Raw genomic sequence first — 18,367 nt, 5'->3', positions numbered from 1 at the left:
GCTTTGGACTGGGCAAGACACAACTATGATGCTGTGCACAGTTAAATTTCTAGCTGCCTAACTCACGCATGAAGGCTAGTTATGTAGCTGATGTATTGGGGAGCTACTAGTATCTGCCAGCATACTCCAGTGAAAGTTAGCACCTTCAGCAGAGGTCAGGGGACAACTCGCAATTTTTTCTTAGTAGATGTCAACAGATAACAAAATAGAACATGTTGGTATGATCACAGATTATAAACCCTATATAAGTTTGAATATTTGTCAAGCTGTTTCAGCAATGTTGCCTCTTGTACTTGACACTTCATACTGTCAATAAGCTCTTTTCAATTTTGAACCTGAACCTGGCCATCAGTGCTTCTGGCAAAACAAAATGTCTGGAATCTGCCTCTTTTTGTTCTCTTTCTCTGTGCATTTAACAGAACAAATGTTGATTCCAGCTCTTGTGATTTCACTTGGGTGACTAGATCGAGTTTGTGAAATAATGTCACTCATGAGCCATTGTATGCAAGGCAACGTATAACCAGAATTGCATTACAAAACAGTAAGACATGAAGGTTTCAGGTGATAACATAGAAAGCCATTCAACTCAATTATTAGTAACTGTAAATGACTAGTAACACACTCATACCTATGCAATTTATCACACATTCAGAATAAGGAATTCCTTATTGTTTAAGTTAGTTCCCACTTATAAAGTGAATCAGCTTGAAAATTGCGTTTTCTCTGCGAATGTGCCCAATGACTCAAACAGCATATTGAGTTTTGTTTTGCAGAATGATACAGGACATACATAGCTTGTTCTGTATGGACCATCATGTACGCTTCTCACTGGAAAATCCATTAAACCGACCGCCTTAACAAAAACATGAAAATGCTTTACAGGGGTGGGAGAGGGGGGAAAATAAATATTATGGGAGAGTTTGGAGGGATGATTAAAAGCTTGGTTGCAAAGATAAATTTTATGACAGGTTTATAATTGGAGAAGGTGAAGAGACAGAGGGATGTAGGGAGGGAGTTCCAGAGAGTAGGGTTGAGGTGGCTGAAGGCTCTTGTACCAGAGTTGTATTGCAGAGAGGGTGGGCAACATAGGAGACTGGAGTTGAACACCAGAAATTGTGGGAAGGTAAGGTCTGAGGAGGTTGCAGCGAATAGGCATAATGAGGCCTTGGAGCATTATAAAAATAGGGACTAGAAACTTGCATTTGGTGCTTTGGAGGGGTTTAGGTGGCAGGGTATCACTGTAGGTCAATGAGGAGCTGAGTGATATGTCCTAACTCCTCATTGACTCCATGACAGTTTTTAATTGATGGCCTCTTGTCACTGACTCACCAATCAGAGAACATAGTGGTTGCTTGCTTATCCTATTAAAAATCTTTATAATTTTAAAAACCTCAAATCTCTATTTAGCCTTCTCTGTACCAGTTGAAATTGTCCCAATATCTCAACTCTCTTGTATCATTTCTCAATCCTGCTACAACTCTGTTATTAGGAATGGCTTGGACTATATTATTTTCCTCTTGGAAATATATCTAGGAACATAAGAACAGAAGTAGGCCATTCTGTCCCTCAAGCCTGTTCAGCCATTCATTGAGATTATGGCTAATAGTGATCTTTTGTCCCTTTTTTTATTTTTTAATTCTTTCATGGGTGTGAGCATCGCTGGCTAGGCCAGAATTTATTGCCCATCTCTAATTGCCCTTGAGAAGGTGGTGGTCAGCTGCCTTCTTGAACTGTTGCAGCTCATCTGGTGTAAGTACACCCACAGTGCTGTAAGGGAGAGTTCCAGGTTTTTGACCCAGAGACAGTGAAGGAACGGCGATGTAGTTCCAAGTCAGGATGTTGTGACTTGGAGGGGAACTTGCAGGTGGTGGCAGTAGTGTTCCCATGAGTCTGCTGCCCTTGTTCTTTTAGTTGGTAGAGGTCGCGGGTTTGAAAGATGCTGTCGAAAGAGGCACCCAACTAGGAATAAAGTTATTTTAAACCTAGTATTGTGCAATGAGGTGGGGTTAATTAGTTATCTTGTAGTAAAAGATCCGCTGCGAAAAAGTGATAGTTAAATTACATATTCCATTTGAAAGTGACATATTCCAGTACCGAAGAAGAATCTTAAGCAAATTACATAGGTATGAAGGGAGAGCTGGCTGAGGTTGATTGAGTAAATCGACTAAAAGGTATGACAGTAAATAAACAGTGGGAAAGATTTAAAGAAGCAATTCAAAATGTTCAACAAAAATATATTCCATTAAAAAAACAAAAAACTCAAAGATCCATCTGTGGCTTACTGGGGAAATTAAGAATACTGGTAGATTAAAAGAAGAGGCTTTTAATGTGACGAAGAATAGTAGTAAGGCTGAGGATTGAGGGTTTTAAAAACAAGCAAAGAACAACCAAAAACTTGATAAAGGGAAAAAAATAGAATGAGAGTAAACTAGTCAGGAAAATAAAAACATGTTGTAAGAGATTTTCAAGTATATAAAAAGGAGAGTAGCTAAAGTAAATGTTGGTCCCTAGAGGCAGAGACAGAAGGAAATGGCAGAGACATTGAACAAATATTTTGTGTCTGTCTTCACAGTAGAAGACGCAAATTTCATACCAGAAACAGAGAGTAACCAAGGGTCTAATAAGAGTGAGGAACTTAAAGTAATTAATATCAGCTGAGAAAAAGTATTGAAGAAACTTAAGGGACTAAAGGCTGACAAACCCCAGGACCTGATGGCCTGCATCTTAGCGCTTTAAAAGAGGTAGCTGCAGAGATAGTGGATGTTCTAGTTATGATTTTGCAAAAATACCCTAGATTCTAGAATGATCCCCACAGATTGGAAGTTCTCAAATGTAGCACCGTTCAAAAAAGGAGGGTGAGAACTACAAGCTTGTTAGCCTGACAGCAGTCATCAGGGTAAATGCTAGAATCTACTATTCAGGAACTCTGAACAATGCACTTAGAAAATCATAGTACGATCAGAGAAAGACGAAAGGGAAATCATGTTTGACAAATGTTAGTGTTTTAAAGAGGTAACTAGTAGGATAGGTAAAGGGGAACAAGTAGATGTAGTATACTTGGATTTCCAAAAGGCATTCGATAAGGTGCTGCACAAAAGGTTAATAGACAAGATAAGGGCTCATGGAGTTGGGCATACTATATCAGCACTGATAGATAGTAGGGATAAATGCGGCATTTTCAAGTTGACAGGCTGTAACTAGTGGAATGCTGCAACGATCAGCATTGGGGCCTCAGCTATTTACAATCTATACTAATGACTTAGACGAAGAGACCAAGAGTAATGTATCCACATATGCTGCTGATACAAAGCTAGGTAGGAATGTAAGCTATAAGGAGGACACAAAGTGACTGCAAAAAGATATAGGCAGGTTAAGTGAGTGGGCAGCAAGTTGGCAGATGGCGTATCATGTGGGAAGTGTGTAATTATTCACTTTGGTAGTAAGAATAGAAAAGCAGAATAGTTTTTAAAAGGTGTGAAACTTTTCTAAATGTTGATGTTCAGAGGGATTTGGGTGTGCTCGTACAGCAACAACTTATATAGCGCCTTTAACATAATAAAACATCCCAAGGTGCTTTACAGGAGCATTATAAAAGTGTAATATAAAGCCACAAAAAAAATTAGGTCAAATGACCAAAAGCTTGGTCAAAGACAGAGGTTTTAAGGAGTCCCTTAAAGGAGGAAAGTGAGGTGGAGAGGTGTAGGTTGGGTATTCGAAAGCTCAGACCTAGGCAACTGAAGGTGCAGCCACCAGTCAGCCCTCTGGTCTGGCTGAATGTTTTTCTCACTGATGTGCTTGAGTGATGGTAGGCTAATTGGGGAGGATCGCGGTGTAGCATAAATCTGTCCTCTGTTGATAGCCATACATGCTGATTAACTTCCTCAATAAAGCTCAAGACAGGAGGAGGGAAAAAACAGAAAAAAAACAGGCAGGTTGGATTCTCTTGATGTGCCAGTGAGTTTTGTGACCATATTCAATGCCTCTGAACAGGTGAATAGACTGAGAATGCTTTCCTCAAACCTCACGCCATATTCTAAGGCAAGACTTAGTATCCAATATTCACTGCTACTTAATACCATATAGCCTCCTTTTCACTATTGGCATGCTTGCATAGGCAGAGAATTATCCTTTGGTCAAAACATTCATGGACAGATGTCTCAGCTGTTTAACAGCCAGAAGATGGGAATGTAACTTCTGACTTTTGTTTAAGAAGGGTAGCAAGGATAATCCAGGAAATTATCGGCCGGTGAGCCTTACGTCAGTGGTAGGGAAATTATTGGAGAGGATTCTTCGGGACAGGATTTACTCCCATTTGGAAACAAATGGACTTATTAGCGAGAGGCAGCATGGTTTTGTGAAGGGGAGGTCGTGTCTCACTAATTTGATTGTGTTTTTTGAGGAAGTGACAAAGATGATTGATGAAGGAAGGGCAGTGGATGTTATCTATATGGACTTCATTAATGCCTTTGACAAGGTCCCTCATGGCAGACTGATACAAAAGGTGAAGTCACATGAGATCAGAGGGGAGCTGGCAAGATGGATACAGAACTGGCTCGGTCATAGAAGACAGAGGGTAGCAGTGGAAGGGTGCTTTTCTGAATGGAGGGATGTGACTAGTGGTGTTCCGCAGGGATCAGTGCTGGGACCTTTGCTGTTTGTAGTATATATAAAGGATTTGGAGGAAAATGTAGCTGGTCTGATTAGTAAGTTTGCGAACGACACAAAGGTTGGTGGAGTTGCGGATAGTGATGAGGATTGTCAGAGGATACAGCAGAATATAGATCGGTTGGAGACTTGGGCGGAGAAATGGCAGATGGATTTTAATTCGGACAAATGTGAGGTAGTGCATTTTGGAAGATCTAATGCAGGTGGGAAGTATACAGTAAATGGCAGAACCCTTAGGAGTATTGACAGGTAGAGAGATCTGGGCGTACAGGTCCACAGGTCACTGAAAGTGGCAACAAGGTAGTCAAGAAGGCATACGGCATGCTTGCCTTCATCGGTCGGGGCATAGAATATAAAAATAGGCAAGTCATGCTGCAGCTGTACAGAACTTTAGTTAGGCCACACTTAGAATATTGCGTGCAATTCTGGTCGCCACACTACCAGAAGGACTTGGAGGCTTTGGAGAGGGTACAGAGGAGGTTTACCAGGATGTTGCCTGGTCTGGAGGGCATTAGCTATGAGGAGAGGTTGGATAAACCCGGATTGTTTTCACTGGAACGACGGAGGTGGAGGGGCGACATGATAGAGGTTTACAAAGTTATGAGCGGTATGGACAGAGTGGATAGTCAGAAGCTTTTTCCCAGGGTGGAAGAGTCAGTTACTAGGGGACATAGGTTTAAGGTGAGAGGGGCAAAGTTTAGAGGGGATGTGCGAGGCAAGTTCTTTGCACAGAGGGTGGTGAGTGCCTGGAACTTGTTGCCGGGGGAGGTGGTGGAAGCAGGTACCATAGAGACGTTTAAGAGGCATCTTGACAAATCCATGAATAGGATGGGAATAGAGGGATACGGACCCCGGAAGTGCAGAAGGTTTTAGTTTAGGCAGGCATCAGGATCAGCGCAGGCTTGGAGGACCGAATGGCCTGTTACTGTGCTGTACTGTTCTTTGTTCTTTGACTAATGGCGATATTTAAAATTAGTTGAAGACCAGATTCCCCTAAAGCGACACATACTGGTGCAAAAATAAAATATCTTCTTAATCATTAAAGACACCCTTGCAGAAACAATGTCTCCTTCACTAAGAGGTTTCTTGGTCTTGTACCCACACACTTTTGAAGTTTCGCCTCTATATATTGATAAAGGAGTAGCTTTCCACATGCAATTGGTGTTGCTCTCCCTTCCCTTGCTCTATTCTCGTATACTTCCCATAAAGTCTTTAGTTTGACTAGGCTGCCAATTCAAGATTCAGTTTTACTTGCCACCACCTCGCTCACAATAACTAATATTCCCCAGTAAAGCATTTATGATCAGTAAATACAGTAATCTGAAGAATAGGAGTTGAGAGAGAGGGGAGGGGGTAAGAAAAAACTAGCATGATATAGCACCTTTCATAACTTCAGAGGACATTTCAAAGTGGTTCACAGCCAATGAAGTACTTTTGAAGTGTAGTCACCATTGTAATATAGTGAAGCACAACAGCCAGTTTACGCACAGCAAGGTGTCTCAAACAGCAATGAGATAAATGGCCAGATGATCTATTTTAGTGATGTTGGTTCAGAAATAAGTGTTAGCCAGGACACTGGATTCAAAAAACATTGACATGGAATGTTTTATGTCCATCTGAATAGGCAGATGGGGCAGGGATAATAGAATAGCATCACAGTCTGAATTTTGTGCAGGGCCATTAAAGCTCATAGAAAATAGGAGCAGGAGTAGGCCATTCGGCCCTTTGAGCCTGCTCCGCCATTCATTATGATCATGGCTGATCATCCAACTCAGTAAACTGTTCCCACTTTCGCCCCATACCCTTTGATCCCTTTAGACCCAAGAGCTATATCTAACTCCTTCTTGAAAACACACAATGTGTTGGCCTCAACTGCTTTCTGTGGTAGCGAATTCCACAGGCTCACCACTCTCTAGGTGAAGAAATTTCTCCTCATCTCAGTCCTGAAAGGTTTACTCTGTATCCTGAGATTATGACCCCTGGTTCTGGACTCCCCCACCATCGGGAACATCCTTCCTGCATCTACCCTGTCAAGTCCTGTTAGAATTTGATAGGTTTCTATGAAATCTCCCCTCACTCTTCTGAACTCCAGCGAATATAATCCTAACCGACTCAATCTCTCATCATACGTCAGTCCCTGCCATCCCAGGAATCAGTCTGGTAAACCTTCGCTGCACTCCCTCTATAGCAAGAACATCCTTCCTCAGATAAGGAGACTAAAACTGCACACAGTATTCCAGGTGTGGCCTCACCAAGACCCTGTATAATTGCAGCAAGACATCCCTGCTCCTGTACTCGAATACACTTGCTATGAAGGCCAACATACCATTTGCCTCTTTTACCACCTGTTGGACCTACATGCTTATCTTCAGCGACTGGTGTACAAGAACACCCAGGTCTCGCTGCATATTCCCCTCTCTCAGTTTTAGCCGTTCAAATAATAATCTGAATTCCTGTTTTTGCTACCAAAGTGGATAACCTCACATTTATCCACATTATACTGCACCTGCCATGCATTAGCCCACTCGCTCAACTTGTCCAATCACCCTGAAGCCTCTCTGCATCCTCCTCACAATTCACCCTCCTACCCAGTTTTGTGTCGTCTGCAAATTTGGAGATCTTACATTTAGTTCCCTCATCTAAATCATTAATATATATTGTGAATAGCTAGGGTCCTAGCACTGATCCCTGCAGTACCCCACTAGTCACTGCCATTCAGAAAAAGACTCATTTATCCCTATTTTTTGTTTCCTGTCTGCAAACCAATTTTCTATCCATCGCAATACACTACCCCCAGTCCCGTGCGCTTTAATTTTACATGCTAATCTCTTATGTGGGACTTTGTCGAAAGCCTTCTGAAAATCCAAGTAAACCACATCCACTGGCTCCCCCTCATCAACTCTACTAGTTACATCCTCGAAGAATTCTAGTGGATTTGTCAAGCATGATTTCCCTTTCGTAAATCCATGTTGACTCTGTCTGATTCTACCACTGTTCTCTAAGTGCTCTGCCATAAAATCTTTGATAATGGACTCTAGAATTTTCCCCACTACCGATGTCAGGCTGACTGGTCTATAATTCCCTGCTTTCTCTCTACCTCCCTTTTTAAATAATGGGGTTACATTAGCTACCATCCAATCTGTAGGAACTGTTCGAGTCTATAGAATCTTGGAAGATGACCACCAATGCAGCCACTATTTCTAGGGCCACTTCCTTAAGTACTCTGGAATGCATGCCATCAGGCCCTGGGGATTTATCGGCCTTCAATCCCGTCAATTTCCCCAACACTATCTCTCTACTAATACTGATTTCCTTCAGTTCCTATCTGTCACTAAGCCCTGTGTTCCCCAACATTTCTGGTGTGATATTTGTATCCTCCTTTGTGAAGACAGAACCAAAGTATGCATTTAGTTGGTCAGCCATTTCTTTGATCCCCATAATAAATTCCCCTGTTTCTGACTGTAAGGGACCTACATTTGTCTTCACCAATGTTTTCCTCTTCACATACCTATAGAAACTTTTACGTTTTTATGTTCCCCGCAAGCTTGCTCTCGTACTCTATTTTCCCCTTCTTAATCAATCCCTTGGTCCTCCTTTGCTGAATTCTAAACTGCTCCCAATCCGCAGGTCTGTTTTTTCTGGCAAATTTATATGGCTCTTCCTTGGATCTAATGCTATCTCTAATTTCCCTTGTAAGCCATGGTAGCACTCTTGAGTGCTTTCTCAGCTGTAATCACTTAATTCAGCACGGACAAAGATTTGATTCTGGCCTTCTATCTTGCATAAGCTAATATCTCAACCCAAGTGATGTTCCTTCTATTACTAGAGGTGTGTGGCATTGAGATGTACAGTCCCCATTATTTTACAGTCAGGTAGAACAGCACAAATCAACTAGAGTTCCTGCTCTTGATATTTATCCACTAGCCCTGTTGGATGGTCAAATGGATGGACATTGAATGAGAATGGGATTGGCAATGATGCTGCATGGTCAAGTGATTATGGGCAGGCTACTTAGTCATTTGGTGGAACTACAAGGTTGAGATGTAACCTGACAAGAGTCAATGTCTTCAGGGAAGGAGGAAAGAATTTTAGCAAAATAAAAGCAATAAACAGTCATTGTACTAATGACCAATTTACAAATTGTGTACAAGTTGCTGCCAAATCAAACCTACAAAGAAATACACAACAGTAGTAGTGGGGAAAAAGCAAAAAAGGACACAAAGGGAGAAGAGGTAACGGAAAGCCGCAGCAGTAGTTTCCAAACAACTGTAATTCATGTTTTTCTCTAATTTCAAATAATACTGCATGTTGTGGAGCAAAGCTTCCACAATACCTTTCTAGCTACCTTTATCCATAACCAACACCTGCTTAGTTTAGTTTTTATGTCACATTCCTACTCATTAAATGGTGTGTGTGACTTCTTACCACTATTAATTCAAAATCTGATGCAAGCCAAATCCACTGTTGTCTCTTGTGCTTCATTACATGGAACACCCCCTGCTAATAACTGTCAAATCACTTTCAGCCCCTGTTCTACATGTCATGTTCATAAAATAGCCTTGCATTCCATATTATTGAAATGTAGCCTACATCCACATGAGAATTCCATTTTCTTGGTGGCATACTGCTGAATGTGTTCACTGAACATTCCATTTGCGCTATTTTAATATAAACCTGACGACATCATACAGCAAGCCAGGACAGGAAATTAAACCCTACCGCTATAGGAAATTAAACCCCAAGATGTTTAAAAAGAAACTGTCTATTGTAGCATTGCTTTAGGTTATTTTCATATAATTATCTTACCAAATGTCAAACCCACATTCCTCAATAGGAAGCACGTGGACACATTTGCTGCCCTGGAAACCATGAAATGGTTTTTTCCTGCCAGTAACATCACTGGAAATTGCCCCTGCAGGAAACTCACTAAACGATTAATTAAATCGAACTCCATTATGAGAGAGTTGACTGGTCAGTCCTTCAATTTCTTGAATGGCAAAGTATCAGTCAAGGGGGTTCTGAGTCTAAACTGCAAATCTGTTCTGATTCACTTTTGCCTATGTCACTCTCCCCCCAAAACAACTGCTTCCAAAGACCATTAGTCATTAAATTAGTTGTATTGCTGAAAATAGAGACGTGTTGTCGAAGCTTTTCGTCTTGCACTCATCAGGACAACCCGCAAGAATACCAATGTAAGGGAAAACAACAATTTTATATTTTGAGAAGAGAGTGCTGATTGACTGGCAAGTGAACTCTGGTAGAGGCGTTGCCATGGAGAATGCACCAGTTTACGATGACTGACAGTTAACTGCCAAGCTTTGTTTGAAATTTAAACCGGGCAGCTTGACTCCAGTCAAGGCATTGCCACGAGGAATGAACCAGCGAATGGCTGTCACTTATTTTGTTTAGCTGAAACAGGCGCAATGTTTGCATATGTTCTTTCTGTCTGCAAAGGACGGGGCCCTGTAGATTAATATATGTAGCTTCCAGTACATACAAATGCGCCGCACTACGAGCCCTACTGACAATCTTAAATTGGTTGTCAGCGTAATTCGGAGTACACTGAGGATTATTTAACAAATGTTGTCCAATCACAGAATCACATCTAATGTTGGACACTGTGTTTTGAGTTTTGCAAGCATGGGCTGGTTGGGTACGGCCTGTCCCTTACCCGTTGCAAACAGCGGAAGGGACATGTCGTTTGATATGATCCGTGATTCCGCGATTGGACAACATTTGCTAAATAATCCTCAGTGTGCTAAGAATTACGCTGACAAACAATTTAGGATTGTCAGTAGGGCTCGCAGTGTGGCGCATTTGTGCGTACTGGAAGCTACATATTAATACGCAGGGCCCTGTTCTTTGCAGACAGAAAGAACATGTACAAACATTGCGCCTGTTTCAGCTAAACAAAATAAGTGACAGTCATTCGCTGGTTCATTGGTCAAGGCATTGCCCTGAGTAATCAGAGCCAAGCTGCCTGGTTTAAATTTCAAACAAAGCTTGGTGGTTACCTGTCAGTCACCGTTAAACAGGTGCCTTCTCCATGGCAACGCCTTTACCAATCAGCACTCCCTTCTCAGAAAGTATAAAGTTGTTGTTTTCCCTTACATTAGTATTCTTGCGGATTGTCCTGATGAGTGCAAGACATGCCTCTATTTTCAGCAATACTCAAGTTCTGTCCTACCAAACAACTATTTAAATTAGTTGTATACATTTAGTTCAGCTGAGACATGGACTTCTTCAGTGCATCATAGCTGCAACCAATTTAAACTTTTAAAATATGTGAAATAAAATCTAAACTTAACGTAAACAAGTTTTACAATGAAAACTGCAAATACATAACAGGGCAGTCAACACCTGAAAAGGGAAAAGGCAGAAAATGACAGAACTAATGAAGTGTACACACCTAAACATCTTGCTACAAATGCTGACTGGTCTGCTGTGTATTTCCAGAATTTTTTATTTTTACTTTTGGACATAAGTTTCCCAGATTCACTAAGGCTGGACACTGGGGATATCTGATTTTTTTTTCTAATAAAACTAGGAACGCTATATGAAACCTTGATAAGACCTCACTTAGGGTGCAGTGTACAGTATTGAGCTCTACATTATAGGAAGGATATTAAGGCTTCATAGAGGATACAACACAGATTCGTCAGGATACTAACGGATTCTTGGTTGGGTAGAAACTCAGTCAACAGTCAAGATTAGATTGCATAGGTAGATGAAGGAAAAAGGGGTTGAATGGATATGGGAACAGGGTGGGTAAATGTGATTAGAATGAGCTGGCTGAGCCAATTCTGATGAAAGGTCACTGACTTGAAACGTGAACTCTGCTTCTCTTTCCACATGTTGCCAGGCCTGCTGAGTATTTCCAACACTTTAGTATTTAGGTTTTAAGGAGTGTCTTAAAGGTTGAAAGGGAGGTAGAGAGGGAATTCCAGAGCTTAGGGCCTAGGCAGCTGAAGGCACAGCCACCAATGGTGGCCACAGATGCTGCCTAACCTGCTGAGTGCTTTCAGCATTTTTAGATTTCCAGCATTTTTTTTTGTTTTTTTAAATAAAGTCTTCCTGATCATAGAATCATAGTTTACAGCACAGAAAGAGGCCACTTGGCCCACTGTGTCTGTGCCGGCCAAAGAAATGAGCCACCCAGTCTAATCCCACCTTCCAGCATTTGGTCTGTAGCCCTGCAAGTTATGGCACTTGAGATACATATCCAGACACCTTTTTAAATAAGTTGAGGGTTTCTGCCTCTACTACCCTTTCAGGCAGTGAGTTCCAGACCCCCACCATCTTCTGGGTGAAAACATATTTCCCCTCTCCCCTCTAATCTTTTTACCAGTCACTTTAAATCTATGCCTCCTAGTCACTGACCTCTTTGCTAATGTAAATAGGTTCTTCACATCCATTCTATTCAGGTGCCTCACAATTTTGCACATTTCAGTCAAATCTCCCTCAGCCTTCTCTGTGCCAAGGAGAACAATCCCAGCCTATCCAATCTTTCCTCATAGCTGCATGTTTCCTGTCCTGGCAACATCCTCATAAATCTCCTCAGTACCCTCTCTAGTGCAATTGCATCAGAAGTGACCAGAACTGCACACAGTACTCCAAGTTGTGGCCTAACCAATGATTTATACAGTTCCAGCATAACTTCCATACTCTTATGTTCTATGCCTCGGTTAATAAAGGACAGGATTCCACATGCCTTCTTAACCACTTTATTGACCTGTCCTGCTACCTTCAGGGATCTGTGGACATTCACTCCAAGGTCCCTCACTTCCTCTACACCTCTCAGTATTCTCCCATTAATCGTGTATTCCTTTGCTGCCTTTGACCTCCCCAAATCGGGGCGGCGCAGTGGCTAGCACTGCAGCCTCACTGCTCCAGGGACCCAGGTTCGATTCTGGGTACTGCCTGTGCGGAGTTTGCAAGTTCTCCCTGTGACCGCGTGGGTTTTCGCCGGGTGCTCCGGTTTCCTCCCACAGCCAAAGACTTGCAGGCTGATAGGTAAATTGGCCATTGTAAATTGCCCCTAGTGTCGGTAGGTGATATGGGATTGCTGCAGGGTTAGTATAAATGGGTGGTTGTTGATCGGCACAGACTCGGTGGGCCGAAGGGCCTGTTTCAGTGCTGTATCTCTAAAAAAAAAAAAATGCATCATCTCGCACTTCTCTGGGTTGAATTCCATTTGCCACTTTTCTGCCCACCTGACCAGTCCATCGATATCTTCCTGCAGCCTACAGTTATCTTCCTCGCAGTCTACGTGTCATCTGCAAACTTCTTGATCATGCCCCCTACATTTATGTCCAAATCATTGATATATACCACAAAAGCAGGGAATCCAGTACTGAGCCCTGTGGAACGCCACGAGAAACAGCCCTCCAGTTGCAAAAACACCCTTTGTTTCTTGCCACTGAGCCAATTTTGTATCCAGCTTGCTACATTTCCCTGGATCCTGTGGCTTTTATTCTTTTAACCAGTCTGCCATGTGGGTTCTTGTCAAAAGCCTTGCTAAAATCCACGTAGACCACATCAACTGCGCTACCCTCCTCAATCTTCCTTGTTACTACTTCAAAAAAATTCAATCAAGTTGGTCAGACAAGATCTTCCTTTAACAAAATCATGCTGACTATGCATGTTTTAATCTAAAGTCTCTCAGAATTGATCTTTGTGAACCCAGTAAATTGGAGTTGTCGCCGGCTGCATGAAACCAACACATTAGGAACCAAAAGTGATAATCCAATGTAGAAGCAGTTTTTGTTATCTTTTGAGACCAAACATTTTTCTCCCTCACCATCATTTGCTTTGTATGTTTTGGCATTTATTTTGTTTCTGCCATTGATGGTTTTCAAAATGTACACATCCCTCCCAGGACTTAATCTCACAATCCAGGTTGATACTTCATTGCAATACCAAGGGAGTTGCATTGTTGGAAGTGCTGGCTTTCAGATGAGTTACTGAAATGAGGCCTTCTGCTTATTGACGTGAACATAAAAGATCCTTTCGGCACTTTTTGAAGAAGGGCAGGGAACTCTCCTGGTGTCCTGACTGACATATCCCTTGACCAACACCATTAAAACAGATGAACTTATCATTTTCCTCCTTACTGCTGGTAGGACCCTACTCTGTGCAAGTTGATTGCAGTGTTTGCTTATATAACAGGCGTGGGCTTAAAAATAATTCAGTAGTTATCAGTTACTTCAGGATGTCCTGATGATGTGAAAGTCTGTTTTTCTTTATAAATGCTTACTGAACTGCACTATGGAAGGATAAACTGCAGGGAAATTATTATCCAGAGGCGCCATCTTTCATTTCCGTTCTAAATTTTGAGAATAGTTAGATTCAGTGGTAACATAGGCTAGTTTCTGCATCAGTGGAATATCGGTAATGCACAAAATTTATGTTGGCTTTTCTTCCTGCTAAGCTGCTGTAAGTCCTTGAATGTGGCAGCTTGGTTCAAATTATCATCTGCTATGGTTCCAATTGTCAACAATATATACGTGAAACTGCCATTAACCAAAATTTTATTTTAATATAGTAATTACATTTGCAGATTCAACAGGCTGCAGCTGTGCAGTGTAAATGTTGCTGGCTTGTATCCTGTGAAATGTGTGGTCCCGACAACACAACTGACGCCATAAACTCGAGGACAATGACACTGGAAGAAAAAGTAGCTATGTTGGACCCTTGCTTCCACCCAGTATTGTCACTACATTGTGGTACGGCTGGTTATATAACCATATTTTTTCTATTACAAAAGCTTCTTATCAAAGTATTGCTTTTTTTTTTACTTTTGTTTTCTTATAACTAGCTTGGATGTTTACAGGTGATCTATGGTGTTATATTTATTTTTCCATTCTCTGGTTAAAAACATCGATTCTGGCTGGGGCATGGTACTACAAATGCTGGCAGTCCTGGAGTGCACCACCCAACTGGCTGTTTTTTATGTGAGAACCTAGACAGTGAGTGTTGATAGGCTAGTTGACTGTGAAGACTGCCACAGCTGAGTTTGATCCTGCTGTCTGCATGCGTACTTCCCAGCAGCAGTCTCTGTATAGAAATCGGGAGCAGAAACCCTGGCCATCTTCCCCGAACTCCAACATCTCTAACTGGGATCGCCTTTCACTGTGTCGATCTTTCCATGTGAAGCAGTAAAATAGCCAGGGTTTCTGCTCCTGGTTTCTATACAACCGCTCTTAACTGTCGTGGCTGAGATGAACTAAATCAGCACAGAGCTGAAGTTGGGATGCTGTGATGTTAATTACTTATCGCTACAGAGATGATACTTTCAATAACGAGGCTGTCAGAGCCAAAAGCCATTTTTATTCATCGTGAATTTCTTCAGCCACAATAAACCTAAGTATTTAAGCTATCCCATACATTAAATTATCTGATTTAAGCAAACAAAAAATACTCTTGTAATTATTTAGGTGAACTGATTTATTTAGGTCATCATTGTTTTAATTATTGTGGATAAATTGAATATTCAAGAACTGGATGGATTTTGTTATGTAATTAAGGAGGAAGGAAGTAAAGGCCTTTGTTTGCAGGGTACAAGCTTCCTAACAATTCAAATGGCTTAAATAAGTGAGTATGGAGTGTTGTATCAGAGGAGAGAAAAACCACAAATGAATAATCTCAATGATCCATAGAAAAGTAAGTAACACACCAAAAAGCGTGATTTCACAGCGGGGTTTCTTTAATTCAACACTTAAACACTTTGAAACTTTGCCCTATCCGTTAAAATTTTGAATAGGTAGGTTTATAATCTGTATTCAGTTGAAAGAAAAACTTTCTGGACTTTTTTGTTATTCATTTATGAGATGTGGGCGTCGCTGCTAGGCCAGCATTTATTGCCCATCCCTAATTCTCCTTGAGAAGGTGGTGGTGAGCCGCCGCCTTGCACCAGTGCAGTCCTTGGGGTGTAGGTACACCCACAGTGCTGTTAGGAAGGGAGTTCCAGGATTTTGACCCAACGACAGTGAAGGAATGGCAATATAGTTCTGAGTCAGGATGGTGTGTGGCTTGGAGGAGAACCCGCATGTGGTGGTTGTCCCATTCTCAAAATGCACTGCAGCAACTCGCCAAGGCTCCTTCGACAGCACCTTCCAAACTCGCAACCTCTACTACCTAGAAGTACAAGGCAGCAGATGCATGGGAACACCACTACTTGCAAATTCCTCTCCGAGCCATGTACCATTCTGACTTGGAGCTATATCACCGTTCCTTCACTGTAGTTGGGTCAAAATCCTGGAACTCCCTTCCTAACAGCATTGTTGGTGTCCCTACACCCCAAGGACTGCAGCAGTTCAAAAAGGCAGCTCACCATCAGCTTCTCGAGGGTATTTAGGGATGGGCAACAAATGTTGGCCTAGCCAGCAACGCCCACATATAAAGTTTACCAATTGGTTTGATTTATGCTATTTTTATGAATCCATATGATCAAAACTTTAGTATGGAAACTGCACAGTGCAAATTTCTGTCAGTTCACAAAATGTTCAGTGATTGGTTTGCTGCCTGCTGACCGATTCTTCCATAAAGTTGTCAGTTCTGTTTAGTGCAGAGAGAAGTTCCATCACATCATCTGGCACACGTGCCGACCACTTCCTCAGCAATTGCACAAGATTAGGATAACATAGCTGTGTTGGGGGATGGTTTCTCCAGCTTGATCTGCTGTCTGGACCCACTCAATTGGACCCCTCCTCTTCCTCCCTCTCACTGGCAGCAGCATTTTCCCACACAATATTTCCTGTCAGGTTTCGGGCATTTGCGCTAGCTATTTTCTTGGGTTTAGTATCATTGATCATTTCCATAACTAAAACGTATGTATCTTGTGTTTAAGAGTGTACCTTTTTCATCCCAATATCTAGGTAAACAATTGCAAAGTCTAGGGATCATAACTGAAAATGCTAACTCAAAACCTAAGACCAAATTCAAACTACAGCAATAATTCAACATTTATTTGAGCAAAAAAACTGAAATCAGAGGGTGTCAATTTTGATAAGTTGAACAGAGGTGAAGCATTTCAAGCAGTAAAACTGCACTTTTGGGGAAGCGGTGGCATAGTGGTAATGTCACAGGACTAGTAATCCAGATATAAAACAAAAAATGCTGGAAATACTCAGCAGGTCTGGCAGCATCTGTGGAGAGAGAAGCAGAGTTAACATTTCAGTGACCTTTCATCAGAACTGGCAAAGGTTAGAGATGTAATGGATTTTAAGCAAACAAAGTGGGGATGGGGCAAAAGATAACAAAAGGGAAGGTGTTGATAGGACAGACAGTCACAAAGAATAACTGACAAGGTCATGGAGCAAAGGCAAAGGGTGTGTTAATGGTGTGGTGAAAGACAAAGCTAGTGCAGAGAGGGTGTTAAATGACAATAATGAACAGCCTTGCCAAAAGCACAAATGTGAAAAAAACAGTGGGAAGACACATGGTTAAAAAAATGAATGATGAAACAAACTAAAATTAAAAAAAAAAGTAAAAATAAAAAAGGGGGGGTGCCAGTCATGCTCTGAAATTATTGAACTCAATGTTCAGTCCTGTAGGCTGTAGCGTGTCTAATCGGTAAATGAGATGCTGTTCCTCGAGCATGCGATGATGTTCACTGAACACTGTAGCAATCCCAGGACAGAGATGTGGGCATGAGATCAGGGGGTGTGTTCAAATGGCAAGCGACTTGAAACTTGGGGTCATGTTTTAGGACTGAGCGAAGGTGTTCCGCACAGCTGTCACCCAATCTGCATTCGGTCTCCCCAATGTAGAGGAGACCGCATTGTGAGCAGCAAATACAGTATACTACATTGAAGGAAGTACAAGTAAATTGCTGCTTCACCTGAAAGGAGTATTTGGGGCTTTGGATAGTGAGGAAAGAGGAGGTAAAAGGGCAGGTATAACACCTCATGCAATTGCATGGGGAGGTGTCAGGGTAATGGAGGAGTGGACCAGGGTGTCGCGAAGGGAACGATCCCTTCGGAATGCTGATGGGAGGGGAGGGGATGCTCCTTGTTAACCACTTTCCAACAGTAACCCAGATGCCTAGGCTAATGCTCTGGGGACATGTGTTCGAATCCCACCACGGCAGATGGTGAAATTTGATTTCGATTAATTAATTTAGAATTAAAATCTCATCTAATGGTGACAATAAAACCATTATTGATTGTTGTAAAAACCCATCTGGTTCACTAATGTCCTTTCGGGAAGGAAACCAAAGAGAATATCTCGTGATTCTCCTCACTTTGAAAGGCAAACTGGACTCATCAGATAAAAACAGACTTTGTACTAAAAGGTGCCAATTAAATGAAACAGATGAATAAACAGTATTTGATATAAAACCATAATCATAATTACTCTCTCAAATAATAAGTGCGCCGCTTGCTTTCTCTCTTAAATGTAGACTTTAAACAAAAGTTTCCTTGCTGCCGCTTCAATCTGGTATGGGTTCCTTACTGGTCTGGCAGAAAAGCTAAACATGGAGCTCTTAGGCTACAATCAGGCAACAGCCAAACAGATGGAGCCCGATCTAATGCTGTATTCGTAGATCCCAGTGTACTGACCTGTCTGCCAAAGGATCCTATAGAATCATACAGCTCAGAAAAAGGCCATTTGGCCCATCATGCCTGTGCCAGCTCTTTGAAAGAACTCTCCAATTGGTCCCATAGCCGTGCAAATGTTTCCCCTTCAAGTTATTAACCAA

At 41.8% G+C, this 18,367-nt stretch overlaps 1 protein-coding gene across 6 annotated transcripts in view; it reads left to right on the top strand.

The window, feature by feature from the left end:
* The window catches only part of kansl1l (KAT8 regulatory NSL complex subunit 1-like), a 134,707-nt gene that overhangs the window by 68,088 nt on the left and 48,252 nt on the right, over positions 1-18,367 (top strand). For all 6 annotated transcript variants that reach the window (XM_068036220.1, XM_068036218.1, XM_068036216.1 and 3 more), the window contains exon 7: positions 14,225-14,390. In XM_068036220.1, the coding sequence (XP_067892321.1) occupies positions 14,225-14,390 (166 nt within the window). The remainder of the gene's footprint in view (positions 1-14,224; positions 14,391-18,367) is intronic.

The sequence above is a fragment of the Heterodontus francisci genome, chromosome 7 (assembly GCF_036365525.1).
Source record: "Heterodontus francisci isolate sHetFra1 chromosome 7, sHetFra1.hap1, whole genome shotgun sequence".
NCBI lineage: Eukaryota > Metazoa > Chordata > Chondrichthyes > Heterodontiformes > Heterodontidae > Heterodontus > Heterodontus francisci.
The sequence above is the reverse complement of the archived record's forward strand: the minus strand, read 5'-3'. Positions and strand labels throughout refer to the sequence as shown.